This window comes from Lithobates pipiens, unplaced genomic scaffold, assembly GCF_037356315.1.
Source record: "Lithobates pipiens isolate NorthernLeopardFrog02 unplaced genomic scaffold, aLitPip1_a1.2 Scaffold_13, whole genome shotgun sequence".
Classification (NCBI taxonomy): Eukaryota; Metazoa; Chordata; class Amphibia; order Anura; family Ranidae; genus Lithobates; species Lithobates pipiens.
This window is the reverse complement of record NW_027507718.1, coordinates 338,657,352-338,676,926: the sequence shown is the minus strand read 5'-3', so window position 1 is coordinate 338,676,926 and position 19,575 is coordinate 338,657,352. Positions and strand designations below refer to the sequence as shown.

At 40.5% G+C, this 19,575-nt stretch overlaps 1 protein-coding gene across 2 annotated transcripts in view; it reads left to right on the top strand.

Moving 5' to 3' along the window:
* Positions 1 to 19,575, top strand: part of LRBA (LPS responsive beige-like anchor protein) — a 939,113-nt gene that overhangs the window by 236,223 nt on the left and 683,315 nt on the right. For both annotated transcript variants that reach the window (XM_077477021.1, XM_077477022.1), the window contains exon 30: positions 6,614 to 6,741. In XM_077477021.1, the coding sequence (XP_077333147.1) occupies positions 6,614 to 6,741 (128 nt within the window). The remainder of the gene's footprint in view (positions 1 to 6,613; positions 6,742 to 19,575) is intronic.

Sequence of the window (19,575 nt, the reverse complement as noted above, 5' to 3'; positions counted from 1 at the left end):
TTGGTCCCAGGTGCCATGAGATCATTGGCAAGGTTCTCACGTGTAGTTCTGGGCTGTTTCCTTACTGTTCTCATCATTAAAACTCCACTGGATGAGATCTTGCATGGGGCCCCAGACTGAGGGAGATTGACAGTTATTTTGTGTTTGCTCTATTTGTGAATAATTGCATCAACTGTTGTCACCTTCTAACCAAGCTGCTTGGCGATGGTCTTGTAGCCAATTCCAGTCTTATGTAGGTCTACAATCTTGTCCCTGACATTCTTGGACAGCTCTTTGGTCTTGGCCATGGTGGGGAGCTTGTAATCTGATTGCTTCTATGGACAGGTGTTTTTATTTTACAGGTAGCAAGCTGAGATTAGGAGCACTCCCTTTAAGAGTGTTCTTATTCTCAGCTCATTAACTGTATAGGAGACACCTGGGATCCAGAAAGCTTTTTGAGAATGCGTTTTTCTGAATATTTTTGTTCTCGCTGGATATTTTTGTTCTCACTATTAAAATAAACCGACCGTTAAAATGATAGCCTGACCATTTCTTTGTCAGTGGGCTTAACGTACAATATCAGCAGGGAAGCAAATACTTTTTTCCCTCTCTGTAGTTGGTAAGGTTGAAAAGACACCAGTCCATCCAGTTCAACATGTGCACCCAAATGCATTGCTTTACATTTTTCAACATTAAACCTCATTTTACCATGTAGTTAACCACCCCATTATTTTATGTCAGCCTTTTTGTAAGGTTTCTACATCCTGCACTGAAGTTAATGTCCTCCTTAACTTTGTATCATCCACATAAATTGTGCTGTTTATCCCATCCTTATTGTTTATGAATACATTAAACAGAATTGGTCCCAGAACAGATCCTTGGGGGACTCCACTTAAACCAGATCATACCGAGTACTTGCTCTTTATCACCACCTTTTGGACCTGCCCCTTTAGGTACTCGCCCTATGGTCCATGCCGACAGACCTCAGTTTGTAGGGGAACTGTATAAAATGCCTTTGCAAAATCCAGATACACCACATCCACAGACCTACCTCTATCTAGATGACAGCTTACTACTTCATAGAACATTTAATAGATTGGTCTGCCAAGAATGAGTCTTCATGAATCCGTGCTGATTACCACTAATCAGCATGGATTCAGTTTTCGTTACTATAATCTTGGATATAGTCCTTTATACCCTCCATTAGCTTACATACTATTGATGTTAGGCTGACTGGCCTATAGTTTCCATGGCTGTGTCTTGGCCCTTTTTTAAATATTGGTACCACGTTGGCTTTTCTCCAATCAATCAGTACCATTCCAGACAGTAAACTGTCCATAAAAAATATGAACAATGATCTAGCTAACACCTGAGTTTAAGGACCCTCGGGTGTTGTAAGCCATTTGGTCCTGGTGTTTTATTAGATTTTTCAAGTCTATTTCTGATAATGTCTTCTGTTAGCCATGAGGGTACATCCTGTGACGTGTTATTAACATTACAGTCTTGGTTACTATACCCCCCCCTGTTTCCTTGGTGAAAACTGTGTGGAAGAATGCATTTAAGACCTTTGCCTTATCTTTTGTAACCAATTTCCCTTCACCATCCTTTATGGGGGCCAATATGTTCTGGCCTCCCTTTTCTTCCAATTTCTGTTTTATATGATCAGGCGCTGGATTATCATTGTGCTGGCTATGGACCAGATGGTCCCCGGCCATCTGACACTGAAAGGCTGCAAACTACATCATGGCAGCAATTCTGGCACTGGCAGATGTTAACTTGGACATTTTTTTTATCCTTAATAGCAGAGAGCTGTGTTTGTGTGTTTGTTTTTTTTTTTTTTTTGCATGCTTTTCTGGGTAGAGGAGATATCTGGGGTCTCATTGACCCCAGATGTCTCCATAAAGAGGACCAGTCATGCCTTATTCCTGTTGCAAGTAATGTTTACATTTCTTGTAATAAGAATAAAAGTGATCATAAAAAAGTAAAAGAATCGTGTAAAAACAAAAAGAGCCTCTTGTGCTCACATGCAGAAGTGACCACATATGTAGGTCGTGCCCGTATATTTAAATGGCTTTCGAACCACACATTTGAGATATCGCCGCCTCTGTAACTCTAAATTGGTAACCTGTAAAAAAATAAAAAAATTAAAGTGTCGTATATGGAGATTTTTAAGTACTGGTGTTTGGCACCATACCACGAGCGCCATTTTAAAGCATGGCATGTTTGGGTATTTACTCGCTGTAACATCATCTTTCATGCTATACAAAAAAAATTTGTGTAAATATTGTGTTTGAGGGTTCTGAGTAATTTTTTGGCAAAATGATTTTTACATGTAGGAGAGGAATTCCAGAATTGGCTCAGTATAGAAGTGGCTAGTAATGGCGGTGATCAGCGACGTTTAGCAGGACTGATATTGCCCTAGACAATCACGCTGACACTTTGTGGAAACCAGCGACACTATTAAAGTGATCAGTGCTAAAAATATGCATGATCACTGTACTAATGACATTGGCTGGGAAGGGGTTACACATCTAGGACGATCAAAGGGTTAACTGTGTGTTTAGCCAGTGTTTTTGCCTACACCATGTGCTGCTTTTTATGAGGGGAAAAGATTGAGTTTAGTCCCTGCTTTACAGAGACACAGAAAAAATCCCTTTCCCCTTGTCAGAACTAAGATATGCCTTGTTTACGTAGATATACACTAAATTGTAAAAAGTATTGGGACATCTGACTTTACACACCCATGAACTTTAATGGCATCTCAGTCTTCATCTGTAGGGTTCAAAATTGAGTTGGCCCACCCTTTGCAGCTATACCAGCTTCAAATTTTCTGGGAAGGCTGTCCACACGGTTTAGGAGTGTGTCTATGAGAATGTTTGTTTGACCATTTTTCCAGAAGCGCATTTGTGAGGTCAGACACTGTTTTTGGATGAGATGGCCTGGCTCTCAGTTGCCATTCTAATTCATCCCAAAGGTGTTTTATTGGGTTGAGGTCAGGACTCTGTGCAGGCTAGTCACATTCCACCACCCCAAACTTGCTCATCTATGTCTTTATGAAGCTTGTTTTCTTCACTGGTGCACAATCATGTTGGAACAGGAAGGGGGCATCCCCAAACACAAAGTTGGAAGCATGAAATTGTCCAAAATTTCATGGTATGCTGACACCTTAAGAGTTCCCTTCACTGGAACTAAGGGTCCAAGCCCAACCCTGTAAAAGCCTCACACCATAATCCACCCTCCAACAAATGATTTGGAGGGGTAGCCCAATACTTTTGGCAATATAGTGTGGATGAGCGAGTTTGGGGTGGAGGAACTTGATTGACCTGCAGAGTCCTAACCACAACCTAATAGAACACCTTTCGGATGAATTAGAGCAGAAACTGTGAGCCATGCCCTTTTGTCCAACATCAGTGCCTGCACAAATGCTCTTCTGGAAGAATGGTCAAACATTCCCGTAAATGCACTCCTAAACATGTCGAAGCTGGCATAGCTGTAAAGGGTGGGCCAACTCCGTATTGAACCCTATGGAATAGGGCAGGTGTCACAATACTTTTGGCAATATAGTGCATCTCAGTTCTCTGTGTATTGCTGACCGGAGGACATCGAGCGCCCGACACCTGCAGATTTGCTTCTGTACTGAATTATTACAGCCAAAGTGGGCCACCGGCACTGCATGCATGTGCCCTCTGCAGGCAGAAGTGCAGAATCGCATTTATATTTGTGATTTTGCACAGGAAAGCCACCCTGTAGCAGTAAAACTGCTATAGGGTGGACGTTAATTTGTGGTGACTTGCTGTCCGGTGTTGGTTGCCTAGCTGCATTTGTCTTCAGTAGTTTGTGCCATGGAGCAAGCATATATTCAGAAAAATCTTCACTGCAAGTCCCATGTTAGTTTGTGTTTAGTGTCTTGATTGGTAGAGAAGCTAGGTCCAGAGTGGCAGTCCTGGAACCTTCACCCCTAAAGCTAAATTGGCAATGGATGCGCCTTTATTTCAGTCCTTTAAGATTCCATTTAACAGTTCCCTATAGCACTGCTTTGCTACTTATGCTTTTCAATAAGGGGTGCTGCAATTGTCCTTGGTGCTAATTGGTCAGCATTAATTCAAAATTGTTCACACCATCATCCAATTGGCTCACAGGAGGAAATCAAAGCAAGCTGAGCTAGATGTAGTGAAAAGCCGTTTGTGCTGAGAATTGACATGTTCATAGCCTTATTAAGTAAGGCTGAAATTCTAGTGTTGGAGAAGCTGCATATGATATTTGCACTAGACTCTTTGGCTTTTGAATGCTGCTGTGCATTTACAAAAAATGTTTATTTTTGAAACCGAGTAGGATACGGTGGCAAGAAATAGTATGTAAACCCCTTGAATTAACTGTTGTTCTGCAGTTATTTGCCATAAAAGTTGATCTGATCCGTATCCAAGTCACAATAGACAAAAAGCAAAACATTAAGTGCTACGCTACGTATACTTAAACCAACCACAAATTTTTATAAACCTGTGAAATAAATGTAAGTGTAATAATCAACATGTTGCTCTAAATAAGCATCAAAATATAAGTGAATAGTCCCCAGTAAAGGATGATGTTGATTCCTATTGTCACAGATCAAAGTGTGGGCCAAATCATACTCTCCACTTCAAAGGCCAACCACCATCACAAGGGATCAGATGTGCCCCTAACATGTGGCCAGGACCCCCAAGTTAAATACAGGTCTGGCAGGCTTTAGGGAAATTCCCCCCTATAGAGTGGACGCTGTTACCTACTGAATTTGGTGATGTGCACATTCTTATTTTACATTTGGGAGTGTGATTTTTAGCTTAATAAATTTGCGTTTTTTAAAGGTTTTACACTATCTAGTCCTTTCTTATTTGTACTTGTTTGCGGGAGTATTGGATGTCTAACTCAAGGCTGTTTACCTGAATGCTGATCTATAGGGGGAATTCCCCTTAAGCCTGCCAGACCTTCTTAATGTGCTACTGTGCATTGCATACTAGCACATTATGACAGGCTTACCTTAAAACAAAGCCCTCCAGCAGCACCCTCTCACTGCTAAAGGTGTTTCCATCTTCACCAGGTCCTCCTTCCGGGTTTGCGGGCTTCGACAATATCAATGGTCAAACAGACGATGACTTTACTCCCATGCAGGAGTCACTGTTTACGGCATTGCTCGGTTTACGGCATCGTTTTATATTCTTTAGTATATAAAATGCATACTAATCCACTACAATTTGTTAGCATTTCTCTGCAGAACTAGTGGATAGGAAGTCAGCCATTGAATTTGAATATTGCTCTGATACCACTTTATATTTTTTCATGAATGCTATTTGCTACTCTTAGCTTAGTCAGCCTACTAAAATGTATGTCATTTATGAATTAGTTTTTTCCAGGTGGCATAGACAAGGCTTGGGAATATGGTCTTCCTATTATTCAGTGCTTGTGTGCGGGAATCTTCTTGGCTTTGTTTATTTTTTGGAGGGGAAGAGTAGGGTGACGTTTTATCACAGCTGTTTTTCTGTGGTTTCGGGTACCCCTAAATCGTTGTTTGGTTTTTAGCTGAATATCTTCTTTTGTCCATGGCTTTTCTATAGGCTGTAAATACAAGTAGACACAAATGGGCAATGTCTGAACTCTCATATTTTACCATACGCCAAACTAGTTCTCATGATATGTATCATCATATTAAACGTTTGTATCTTTTATTATAAACACGTAGTCCTGAGTTAGGAAGTGGCCTGACCAGGTCTGGTGATCTGTACTCATTCAACAGGTAATAATTATCTGCACCACAAAGCCTCCTTACGGTCCAGGATAATTGGGACTAATAACACACTGACCTTATGCCTCTGAATATTTATGGTTGCTGGTCTTTTCACCCTTGTTCTGTCAGAAGTGATGTAAGCCCCTCTTTGAAACTACTGCCGTTCTCACATTGGCTACTTAAAAGATACATTGCTTTTAAATATGACAGTGAGCTGTTAAAGTGTAGCTTAATTTTGAATTTTGCAGTTTGGTGGAACTTGCAATTGACATTGTATAGAAAGAGCTATCTGATTTATGGGATTAGGTTCCTAATGGGCAAGAAGGTTTCTGCTGAATAATTGGCTATTGCTTTATTCACTTGTCATGGTACGATGACTTGTGTATTAAGGAAATGGAGTTTGTTAGAGGGAAGGAAGCCTTGCATGTCATCAAGAATCAAGGTGTCTCAGAGGACAATGTTATAATCAGCTTTGCTGGCCTTGAGAACAGATTTGATTTGTGATGGTTAGTGATGCAACCTAGTTATAGTTTAACCCAAAAATAATGAAAAATATGTTTTATAGAGAGAAGTGAATATCAGATGTGCTCTTTGTATTAATGTGCAGAGGTCTTTATTTATATTGGGTATATTTATTGTGTGTATTTTATACAAAATATTCAGTGCAAATTTCTGTTATATTTGTAACCAAATCTCAGATCCTCTTATATTTACGTGCATTAACAAAGTGCAATTTTTCTTGTGATGTCAAAATTCGGTGTGTTCTGTCATTTTTTGTGTAATGATGTTCAAACTGTTCATTATTCTGAAGTCTTTGTGCTGAATGCTTCAGAATTGGTATTTAATAGCAGTTTATCTTTTTCATCTTTTTCTCAGGAGTGTTGTTATAGCACAGAAGAAAACGGCTCCTGTTGCAGCTACTGTTGGGCCTGTTCCTCAAGCAGCCAGTGTGGTGTCATCATTAGAAGCCTCTCAGTCTGCAGAAGCTGACAAAGACTCATCTGGTATATAGATATTGCAAGTACAGTTATAGAATGTGTGTGTGTGTATATGTAAATAATATATATTTATTGTAATGTGTTCTCTTTAAGGGGCCAATCCCTACATTTACTTTCCTCTCTAGGGATAGGTGGATTGCCAAATCCTGCCAATCTTAAACCTTTTACAGTTTGCATTAATATGTTCATGCAGACTTGTCCAATCTTTAGAAGATAAAACTATTTATGGTTTGATTTGAATACCAAAGCATGGTAACCCACACTTTAAGTAGATCTACATTTTGTGTAATGGGGAGATTTGTAAACTTCTGGTTTGTCTGAATATTTCCTTTTTTAAAGCGATTGTGATCAAGTGATTATAAAATCATGACAGAAATTTGGAGATACGGGACCTTAAAGATACCGGAATACTACAAATACTGCATAATGCCAGATTAAAATAGCAATTAAACGTTTATTAAGATGAATTTAAAAAAGAAAAATATATGATGCCTGCAATCATATCTGCTATCATAGGCCTATACATATAACCTATTACAGAATAATAGGTTGTAATAGGTTATATGTATAGGCCTATGATGGCAGATATGATTGCAGGCATCATATATTTTTCTTTTTTAAATTAGTTTTAATTAACATTTAATTGCTATTTTAATCTGGCATTATGCAGTATTTGTAGTATTCCTGTATCTTTAACCACTTCCCGACCAGCGCATGACGATGTACGTCGACAGAATGGCACGGGCAGGCATATTGGCGTACATGTACGTCCAATATTCGATGCCGCCGTGCCATCGGGAGCGCGCTGGTCGGGACCCCCGTGAGTCCGGTCGCGGGACCCACGGACTCGATCGCCGCGGGCATCCCCGCGATCGTCTCACGGAGCGGCCGAATGGAGGAAATGCTGTGTAAACAACATTTTTCCATTCTTCCTAGCAACTAGTGACGTTGATCTCTGCTCCATGTGATTGGAGCAGAGATCAGTGTACACTAAATGAAAGCCCAACCCCCCCACAGTTAGTAACACACCCCTAGGAACACTTAACCCCTACACTGCCACCCACTGGTTAACCCTTTCACTGCCAGTGTCATTTACACAGGAATCACTGCATTTATATAGCAGTGATTACTGTATAAATGACAATGGTCCCAAAAATGTGTCAAAAATGTCCGATGGGTCCCCCACAATGTCGCAGTCACAATAAAAATCACAGATCGCCGCCATTACTAGTAAAAAAAAAATAATAAAAAATTATTAATAAAAATGCTATAAAACTATCCCTATTTTGTAAACGCTATAACTTTTGCGCAAACCAATCAATCGCTTATTGTGATTTTTTTTTTTACCAAAAATATGTAGAAGAATACGTATCGGCCTAAACTGAGGGAAAAAAAATGTTTTTTTATATATTTTTGGGGGATATTTATTACAAAAAGTAAAAAATAATGCGTTTTTTTCAAAATTATTGCTCTATTTTTGTTTATAGCGCAAAAAATAAAAATCGCAGGGGTGATCAAATACCACCAAAAGAAAGCTCTATATGTGGGAAAAAAAGGACGTCAATTTTGTTTGGGAGCCACGTCGCACGACCGCGCAATTGTCAGTTAAAGCGACGCAGTGCCGAATCGCAAAAAGTGGTCTGGTCTTTGACCAGCAAATTGGTCCGGTCTGAAAGTGGTTAAGGTCCCGTATCTCCAAATTTCTGTCATGATTTTTCAAATAATTGGGATGTTGATCCCATATTTTTGAGGAACTAAACTCTATCCAACACTTTCAAACAAGTGATTGTAAAACTCTCACTTTTTTTTTTCTATTAAAATAACAAACGTTATACTTGCCTGCACTGTGCAATGGTTTTGCACTGGACAGCCCAGATCCTCCTCTTCTCAGGGTCCCTGGCTGGAGCTCCTGGCCCTTTCCTCCTGTTCAGTGCCCCCACAGCAAGCAGCTTGCTATGGGGCAGCCAAGCTGCAGCTCCGTGTATCTGTTCAGACATGGGAGCCAATGGCATACCACTGCTGTGTTTCAGCCAATCAAGAGGAAGAGTCCCAGATACCAATTCACTTGTGGACATCACTGGATAGAGATGGGGGTGCTGGGGCTGCTGCACACAGAAGGCTTTTTATCTTCATGCGTTGAATGCATGAAGATAAAAAAAACATGCCTTTACAACCACTTTATAGCAGAGTTCTACCTTCAAATCAAATTTTTTTTTTCTAAATTCCTAAGTTCATATAATGAAGTCTTACTAACTAGTTTTTTTTCTAAATTACTCCCAGATGTCTGGTTTAGTATATAAAAATAACTTGTATTATGTGTGACTGGCAGTTCTCGTCTTGCCTGTGGGCATGTGAAGCCCACAAGCACAGTTCCGGGATACGGTGCATGCTGAGCTACCAGCATGCACCACCTGTTCCGCGCATGCACATTATTTACACAGCGCAGTAAGCTTCTGACGTTGCCATCCCAATGGGCGGCACCGTCGGAAGTGCTAACCCTGTTGTGATGGCAATGAAGAAAAACAAAAGCACACGGCTAGCCACACTGACTCCTGGGAAAATTGATAGCCCCCAGGAGACAATGCGCCGCCGGATATGTCGGCAATAGCCGGGGATGGCTCACAAGGAAACGCAGTTTAAATAAAGCATAAAAAGGTAACCCTTAGGAAAAATATATATATTGCCATTCGACAATGTTTATTATGCCAGCTTGTTAATAAGCTGAATTTAGGAAATTGTGTGGAACTCCGCTTTAAGTCTATTGGATGTGTAGCAAATCGTTTGATTTTTATGTAATAAACTGTATGGTTCTATGTAGATAGGGTAAGAAAGATATGAATATATTTAGATCAGATTTGATAAACTGCAGTAAGTACATAACCTAAACTTTCTCAAATGCCTAAGTCTATGCAACGTACTGCCTTAATGCAATGCAAAACAGCACACATTGACATTCCTGATCAGCACTTTGAGCATACCCTGGAATGTCTGCCTTTCTTGTATACACAGAGGTAGGAGGTTTACAAATGTGTAGTATTCAGAGACTTTTCATTCTTATACGTTAACTTCACTGAGAATATATCCTGCTAGATCCTGCTTTTGACTTACAGTATTGATACCGGTGTGCCTAAGGTTGCCCCTGCATGGGGGATGTCTGTGTTCATCAAAATTCCAATAAAAAATATTATACAGGTGTGCTATAATAGTTTGACGTACAGTGCCTTGAAAAAGTATTTATACCTCTTGAAATTTTCCACATTATGTTACAACCAAAATCGTACATGTATTTTATTGGGCTTTTATCTTTTAGACCAATACAAAGTGGCACATAATTGTGAAGTGGAAGGAAAATGATCAATGTTTTTCAGAATATTTTACAAATTAATATCTGAAAAGTGTGTCATGCATTTGTTTTCCGCTCCCCTGAGTCAATACTTTTGTAGAACCACCTTTTGCTGCAATTAGAGCTACAAGTCTTTTTGGGTATGTCTCTGCCAGCTTTGCACATCTAGAGTGATATTTTTGCCCATTCTTTGCAAAAAAAAAAACTCAAGCTCTGTCAAATTGGATGAGCATCTATGAACAGCAATTTTCAAGTCTTGTCATAGATTCTCAATTTGATTTAGGTCTGGACTTTGACTGGGCCATTCTAACACATGAATGTGCTTTGATAAAACCGTTCCATTGTAGCTCTGGCTGTATGTTTAGGGTAGTTTTCCTCCTGGAAGGTGAACCTCCGCCCCAGTCTCAAGTCTTTTGCAGACTAGAACAGGTTTTCTTCTAAGATTGCCCTGTATTTGGCTTCATCCATTTCCCCATCAACTCTGACCAGCTTCCCTGTACCTGCTGAAGAAGAGTATCCCCACAACATAATGTAGCCACCATTATGTTTCACGGTGGGGATGGTGTGCAGTGTTAATTTTCCTCCACACCTAGCGTTTTGCGTTTAGGCCAAAAATTTCAACTTGGTCTCATTAGAGGAGCACCTTCTTCGACATGTTAGCTGTGTCCCCCACATGACCTCTCACAAGCAGGACTTTTTATGGCTTTCTTTTAACAATGATTTTCTTCTTGCCACTCTTCCATAAAGGCCAGATTTGTGGAGTGCACAACTAATAGTTGTCCTGTGGACAGATTCTCCCGCTTGAGCTGTGGATCTCTGCAGCTCCTCCAGAGTTACCATGGGCCACTTGGCTGCTTCTCTAATTCTCTCCTTGCCCAGCCTGTCAGTTTAGGTAGACGGCCATGTCTTGGTAGGTTTGCAGTTTTGCTATATGCTTTCCATTTTTTGAATGCTGCATTGAACAGTGCTCCATCAGATGTTAAAAGCTTGGGATGTGTTTTTTATAACCAAATCCTGCTTTAAACATCCGCCACAACTTTATCCCTGACCTGTCTGGTGTATTCCTTGGCCTTCATGGTGCTGTTTACTTACTAAGGTTCTCTGGTCTTCACAGAACAGCTGTATTGTACTGAGATTAAATAACATACAGATGGGCTCCTATTTACTAATTAGGTGATTTCTGAGGGGAATTTCTTCCACTAGATTTTAGTTTGGGGGTATCAGAGTAAAGGCGGCTGAGTACAAATGCATGGCACACTTTTTAGATAATTTATTTGTAAGAAACACTTTTTTCCTTCCACTTTACAATTTATGTGCAGCTTTGTGTTGGTCTTTCAAATGAAATCCCAATAAAATACATTTATGTCTTTGGTTGTAACATGAGAAAATGTGCAAAATCTCAAGGGGTATGAATACTTTTTCAAGGCATTGTATGTATTGGTGTTGTAGCAGAATTCCTAATTAACAGATCAACACATACTTTCTACAATATGGTGTTAGCATTTATATGATAGCAGTGATCTTTTTAAAATCCACTTGGTGTACTGTTTTGCATCTTGTAAAAATGTTTGTCTAGTTTTTTTACAAAATGTTTTAAAAAAAAAGTTTGTCACAACATTCTTTTAATTGTGGTGTTTTAATATAACCTTAAGGGCCGGTTCGCACTGCAGGCGCGGCGAGGCGTCTCCGACTTGCCTCGCCGCGACCTGCGGCGACCTCAGCGGCGACTTGCAGATGACTTCTGTATAGAAGTCAATGCAAGTCGCCCCCGAAGTCGCCCAGAAGTAGTACAGGAACCTTTTTTCTGAGTCGGAGCGACTCGAGTCGCTCCTCTCAGAACGGTTCCATTGTACAGAATGGGGGCGACTTGCGGGAGCGAGGCGAGGCGAGTCGTGTCGCCTCGCATCGCCCGCTGTGTGAACCGGCCCTAAATGCTGAAGTTAGGGTGGTCTGTTTAGAATGAGAGAGAGAAAATTGGGCAAAATAGTAACATAAGTGTGATCATTGTAGAAGCAAAGGAAAAGCTTTGTAGAATATATTAAAATGTTTAAGACCATTCAAGGTTAAACATTTAATTTGTCTACACAGCAGTAATTAGTAATTATTTATTTGAATAATCATATCAATGCAAATTCATTTTTAATGCAGTCATAGTCCAAAGAAAACATTCCATTCTATTTATGATCACAGTTCACATAGTCTCTGTGCTTTCTGTGGAAAGAGGACTGGCCCAAAAACAAGACGCTTGGATGACTGGCCTGAAAATAACAGATTTTTAGTAGTTTATTCTTTTGCTGTAGTGTATTGATTAGGGACCTCTTGTGCCTTATTTACTTTGTCAGAATTTATATGTTAAAAGACGGCAGCCACCTCGAAACCAGGGGTGGGTGGACACATTATATGACCTAGGTGAAAATTTCCAAAATTTTTGGATCCCTTTCTCTTTGCTGTTAATGACAACTTTCGAAAATTGATTGCTGGATCCTAAATCAGACTAGCACTATCGGAGCGAGAGATAAGATGTGGTTCTCTGCGTGCCAAATCATTAAAACGTTTGAGCTAAGCTAAATTTGCTTTGCCTGCTTCTTCTGCTTTGAAGCTCTTGGCAGATGGGCATCTGTGACCAGTCAATGTGTTGGTTACAAAGAAGACACAATCATTACTTAATGTTGATGGAATTTCTAATGATCCTATTGTGACAACCTCACCAAAAAATTGCTCCTCTTAAAGCTGGCCATATGCTAATCGCCTGAATGAAAAAGACAACTTACATTTCCTTAATTCACGAATGAATCTCCAGTTACGGCTATTGTATTTTAGTAACTGACACTGATGTAAAATTTACAACTTTCAGTGTTGGTTCCCTTTCTGAGACCTGTAAAAGCAATTGGTCAGCTGTGTAGCCACTTGGCTCACTTTTACCTGAAAGCCAATTGCTGGCTGTAAAAATGTCATTACTGCAGCAATGATCCTACTAGAACTTCTTCCTGTCCAAGATGTACAGTGTGTATGTGTATATATAATGTTCTCTGAAAAGTCAGGACCCTCACCTTTTTGTAAATATTTTATTATCTTTTCATGTGACCTCGCTGAAGAAATTACACTTTGCTACAATGTGAAGTAGTGAGTGTGCAGCTTGTATAACAGTGTACATTTGCTGTTCCTTCAAAATAACTCAACACACAGCCATTAATGTCTAAACCGCTGGCAACAAAAGTAAGTACACCCCTAAGTGAAAATGTCCAAATTGGGCCAAATTGCCCCCCCCCCCCGGTGTCATGTGGCTCGTTAGTGATACAAGGTCTCAGGTTTGAATGTGGAGCAGGTGTATTAAATTTGGTGTTATCGCTCTCACTCTCATATACTGGTCACTGGAAGTTCAAAATGGCACCCCATGGAAAATAACTCTCTGAAGATGTGTAAAATTGTTGCTCTGTAAAAGATGGCCTAGGCTTTAAGAAGATTGGCAAGGCACTGACACTGAGCTGTAGCATGGTGGTCAAGAGCAAATGGTGGTTTAAAAGGACAGGTTACACTCAGAACAGGCCTTGCCATGGTCGACCAAAGAAATTCAGTTCACGTGCTCAGCGTCATATCCAGAGGTTGTCTTTGGGGAAATAGATATGAGTGCTGCCAGCATTGCTGCAGAGGTTGAGGAGGTGTGGGTTTAGCCTGTCATGTTTCAAACCATACGTCGAACACTGCATCAAATTGGTCTGCATGGCTGTCGTCCCATAAGGAAGATGATGCACAAGAAAGCCCACACACAGTTTGCTGAAGACAAGCAGACTAAGGACATGGGTTACTGGTACCATGTCCTGTGGTGTGATGGGACCAAGATTAACTTATTTGGTTCAGATGGTGTCAAGCATGTGTGGTGGCAACCATGTGAAGAGTACAAAGACAAGTGTGTCTTGCCTACAGTCAAGCATGGTGATGGGAGTGTCATAGTCTGGGGCTGCATGAGTGCTGCTGGCACTGGGGAGCTACAGTTCATTGAGGGAACCATAAATGCCACCTTGTACTGTGACATACTGAAGCAGAGCATGAACAACCTCCCTTCGGAGACTGTGCCACAGGGCAGTATTCCAACATAACAACCCTAAACACACCTCCAAGATGACCACTGCCTAGGTAAATAAGCTGCGGTTAAAGATGATGGACTGGCCAAGCATGTCTCCAGACCTAGACCCTATTGAGCATCTGTGGGGCATCTTCAAATGGAAGGTGAAAGAGTGCAAGGTCTCTAACATCCACCAACTCCGTGATGTTGTCATGGAGGAGGACTCCAGTGGCAACCTGTGAAGCTCTGGTGAACTCCATGCCCAAGAGGGTTAAAGCAGTGCTGGAAAATAATGGTGGCCACACAAAATATTGACACTTTTTGGGCCCAGTTTGGACATTTGCACTTAGGGGTGTACTCACTTGTTGCCAGTGGTTTAGACATGAATAGCTGTGTGAGTTATTTTGATTGGACAGCAAATTTACACTGTTATACAATCGGTACTCTCACTACTTTTACATTGTAGCAAAGTGTCATTTCTTCAGTGTTTTCACATGAAAAGATATAATAAAACTAATAAAATATTTACAAAAATGTGAGGGGTATACTGTCTTTTGTGAGATACTGTGTGTGTATATATGTATGTATGTGTATGTATATATATATATATATGTATGTATATATATATATGTGTGTGTGTATATGTATGTATATATATATATATATATATATATATATATATATATATATATATATATATATATGTATGTATATATATATATATGTGTGTGTGTATATGTGTGTGTGTATATATATATATATATATATATATATATATATATATATATATGTATATGTATATGTATATGTATATGTGTGTGTATATATACACACACACACACACACACACACACACACACACACACACACACACACACACACACACACACACACACTATTGACTTTTGTTAAACAGAACAAGGCTGTCCACTAAACTTATTTGGTCTGAATGGAACTTTCACAGTGTATAGCCAGCTGGATATCTCAGGAAATCAGTTACAACACATAGGAGGATCACCTGAGATGGGCTCTGGTTTGCCAACTGGCAGTAAATTTACAGTTCGCAAAATCTGATTTTTGTATTTGTCAATGAATGTCCTTATACTACAATCCCTTGTTTGTACCTCATTCATAATTTCTGTTCAGGCAACCACAAAATTTGTAGCATGTTACCCAAGAGTCCAGCAAGCTTTTCCTCCAGAAAGGAAGATGTGACGTAGTCTGGTTTACTAGCCATCTGATATAAACCTTATCAAAAACTGAAAGTCCACTCCCAGGACCTCACTCTGACACTTTTAATCCTTATGCTGCTAGCTATAGTACATGGCTAGGAAAATGATATCCTATTTGCTTGTTTCAAATTCCTTTTAAGCAACTTAGTTACTGGTTTCCAGGCCTAGGTAAATGCTGGCATACATCTCAGGAGAGGAGGAAGGGCAGATGGATTCCAGGAAGAAAATGCTACATGACTCATCTGCACTTAGGGTACTTAAACACTGCCGGGCATCAGCGGTAATGTGCTGCTATTTTCAGCGGAGCTATTGGACTGTTGGCATGGTGCTTTTAACCCCCACTAGCGCCCGGCGGTTGCCGGCGGTTTGGTTGACGCTGCCCATTGATTTCAGTGGGCAGGGGAGCTTTAGGAGCGGTGTATTAACAGCTCCTACAGCGCTGCAAAGAAGCTGGTTGCAGGACTTTTTTGACGTCCTGCCAGTGCAGCTCCCCAGTGTGAAAACACTCGGGCTTTCACACTGGGATTGCTGCTGATGCTTTTTTCAGGCACTTTACTTTACTGCTCTACCACCCTGCACTCACTGGAGGTGGAGGGAGCAGCCGGCTCAGGCTCTCAGGAGCTTGCAGATGGATCCCGACCATATGGTTGTGATCTGGAGCCTGGACTGGCTCTGTGACATCAGCAGACTTCAGCCCACTGTCTGCTGAAAACGGGTCAAAAAAGTGCAGAACAAACTGATCCACAGGAGAAGTACAGCCAAATGAGCTTCTTTATTTTACATGTTCTTTGTAAATATATGTCAAAGACAACTATTTCATCTTCAATTTCTTGTACAACGGGTGTCTTTTCAATTGCTTATTATCGCAGGTCAACAAATGTTAGACCTGTTGCATTTAAGCCTCGTACACATGAGAATATCAAACGCGTGCGTCTGTTTTTTGCATGCTAGTTTTATATTGAAAATTAAGACAGGGCTCGACAAAACCCGGGCGCCAGGTCGCATTGGCGACTAGAAATAGCGACCTCGCGCCTGGGGCAGCACAGCTGGGGGTATCCTGTCTCTGTGGACCCCCCCAGCGTGATCGCGTCGGGCCGTTCCGCCTGGGCCGAAAATTTAGGCCGCTGCTTTGAGGCCTTCTGCGGTCCTATGATTCCTTATGGAATCTGGCGCCCTCTTGTGGTCGCCGTTGGTATGACAAACCAGCAATGCTAATGAAGCCTCCTCTGCCTGTTTTATATTACCTGCCTCTTCTTCCCTTTATTTAGAACCCCCTAAACATTATATATATTTTTTATTCTAACACCCTAGAGAATAAAATGGTGGTTGCAATACTGTCTGTCACACCGTATTTGTGCAGCGGACTTACAAGCGCACTTTTGTTGGGAAAAATAATTTAGTTAATAAAAAAAATAAGACAACAGTAAAGTTAGCCCAATTATTTTTTATATTGTGAAAGATAATGTTACGCCGAGTAAATTGATACCAAACATGTCACGCTTCAAAATTGCACCCGCTCATGGAATGGCGACAAACTTTTACCCTTTAAAATCTCCATAGGCAACGTTTAAAAAAATTCTACAGGTTGCACGTTTTGAGTTAGAGGAGGTCTGGGGCTAGAATTATTGCTCTCGCTCTACCGATCACGGCGCTACCTCCTATGTGTGGTTCGAACACTGATTTTATATGCGGGCAGGACAGGGCGCGTTTAAAAATTATTATTTTTTCTGCTTATTTTAACTTTCTTTTTTTCCCACTGTTCTTTTAAAAAAAATGTTGTCACTTTTATTCTTATTACAAGGAATGTAAAAATCCCTTGTAATAGAAAAAGCATGACAGGTCCTCTTAAATATGAGATCTGGGGTCAGAGAGACCTCGGATCTCATATTTACACTAAAATGCAATTGAAAAAAAAATTGTCATTTGAAAAAAATAAATAAAATGTCCCTCTAAGAGCTATGGGCAATGACTTGGAGACGGGAGACGGGGGGGGGTGGCGGCGACGGCGGCGGCGCTGCTATCTTCCCCTCACTCGTCTCCATGTCAGGCCAGGGACAGGTCCGGATCGCCGTCACGGACCTGGCTCCTAACTTTTTAAGCTGGCTCCTAGATTCCAAGCAAATTTGTCAACCCCTGAATTAAGAGGTTGCTCAACTTACGAAAATACAATTTCGGAAGTGATATATTGTGTTGTATTGTATTCTTTTGTTTAGGCGCATGCGTGGTCTTGGACTTTATTTTTATTTTTTGTCAAACTACTGAAGGAACGAAAATCTTACAATCTAGTATCATACGTCTGTCCCTTCAGATAATTTGAGGAACTGTGCAGATCAGCTCTCGAAAGATGTGTGCCAAAGATCAGATTATCGCGCGATTGCTTCAAAAGCATCTTTTTCGTCGGATTTTTCTGATTGTGTGTATTAGGCTTTGATGTAGCCCCAATGAATATTTTACAAAATCCAAGGTTTTTAATTTTTGAGCTATGAGGCATCATTTCTGAACATCTTTATCTAGTCCACTATTGGGTTTGCTACTCACAGGGCATGACTTCATTCGATCTGTCATAGGACTCATATCACATTTACTTTAGTTTCTAGCAAATTTAAATTTTTATTTAAAAAAAAAAATTGTTTGGGAAACCCTTTTCCATAGAGGACAAAATGAAAATGTCTACAAGCTGCAAACGTTAAGAAAAAGTATCATCTTGGGGTTCAGACCTCCTGTTTTGAACTGTGTGTCCATAGGTGCCTTTGTTTTTTGATGTTTGTTTGAATTTTCGTTACACCTGCAAGAAATTTAGAAATTAACCCTTGAATGGGCTTGGTGCACTGAATTTCTTCTCTAAATATTCCTGCAATTTACTTGCTCTGGTTTCATAGATGGCCATAAATGCAATTTTCTGTTTTCTTTCCTGCAACCACACAGGTTGCACAAAAGAAAATCACTTTATTCCCCCCCACAGTAAGTGATGGGGTAATCCCTCCCCCCAAAGAGATTGTTCTTCTGGTGGGGGGTGGCAATAATTGTATGTAGAAATCCAATATGCTGATTGTACTCAAGTCGATCGATGGATCAACGTGGGTACAAACAGCCAGCCCAAAGATGGCTCAAATCGAATCCAGGCCCTGCTGAACCAGCCGAGACTTGAGCCATCTATGCCCGGCTTAAGTGAAACATAGTTTTGATGTATGGTTTAATACAAAAAGGAGAGAGGGGGATTTGGGACTTTAAATGAAGCCATGGCCTGGTAAGGTCCTATGCTTCCATACCTGTCAATTATGAAGAGAATGGGGGGGGGGGGGGGTTGCAGAGGGAGTAGGACTTTGTGTGAAGCACGTAGCAGCAACAATGAATAGGTTGGTATGTTAAAAGGATATTTAAAGGTACATTGCATTAGTAATATACATAAAACTTGGGAATTAATTCCCACATAGTAGCACATGTCGGGGTTAATATGAGCATAAACATAATTGTATAAGGTTTCTGATCGCATGATTAGTACAAAGCATGGCATCTCATACATCTATGCGTTTCATGGCTGTAGCCAATCGTCAGGAGAAGTCGCGTGATGAATCTACAATTAAAGAAAATGAAATGGAGTCTTTGGTCATGTATCGATATGGAAGAGAAATTCCCCTGCTATATGTTACTTACAGAGAATTGTGCATTTGGTGGTATAATGCTGGGAATCTCGGGCCACCCAAAGACATGGTCGGAAGCTGTGGCAGGGGCTTGTACAACTAGGCAGCCAGGCACAGATAGAATCTCGGGTGGCTGTAGATTTAAATGCACTCATGGTGTGAATAGGGATATAGTGAGTAGACCGATCATATGAGGTCTCTGTAGGTGAATGTGATTATGAGGAAGCCCAGACTATAGGCACTACATTTGGGTACAATGGTGAACTTGGGTGCTGGTTTGAATTGGAAGCGGGGATAATATAAAGAAGTGAAGGTGATTCTGATAAAGTGAGTAGAGGTCCGAAGGGGGGCAAGGGGTAATGTTTGTTTCTACTCATATTAACCCCCGACTGGTAACGAGGCCATAGACCATGCAGGCATTACTCTGTAATCAACTATTTGTGTATATATCAATTCTGTTGTATCCTGATAATCTACTATGTAATTTAATACTCATTATTACCCGTGCTACCATGCGGGAATTAAATCCCAGTTTTTATGTATATTACGACTATTTACCAA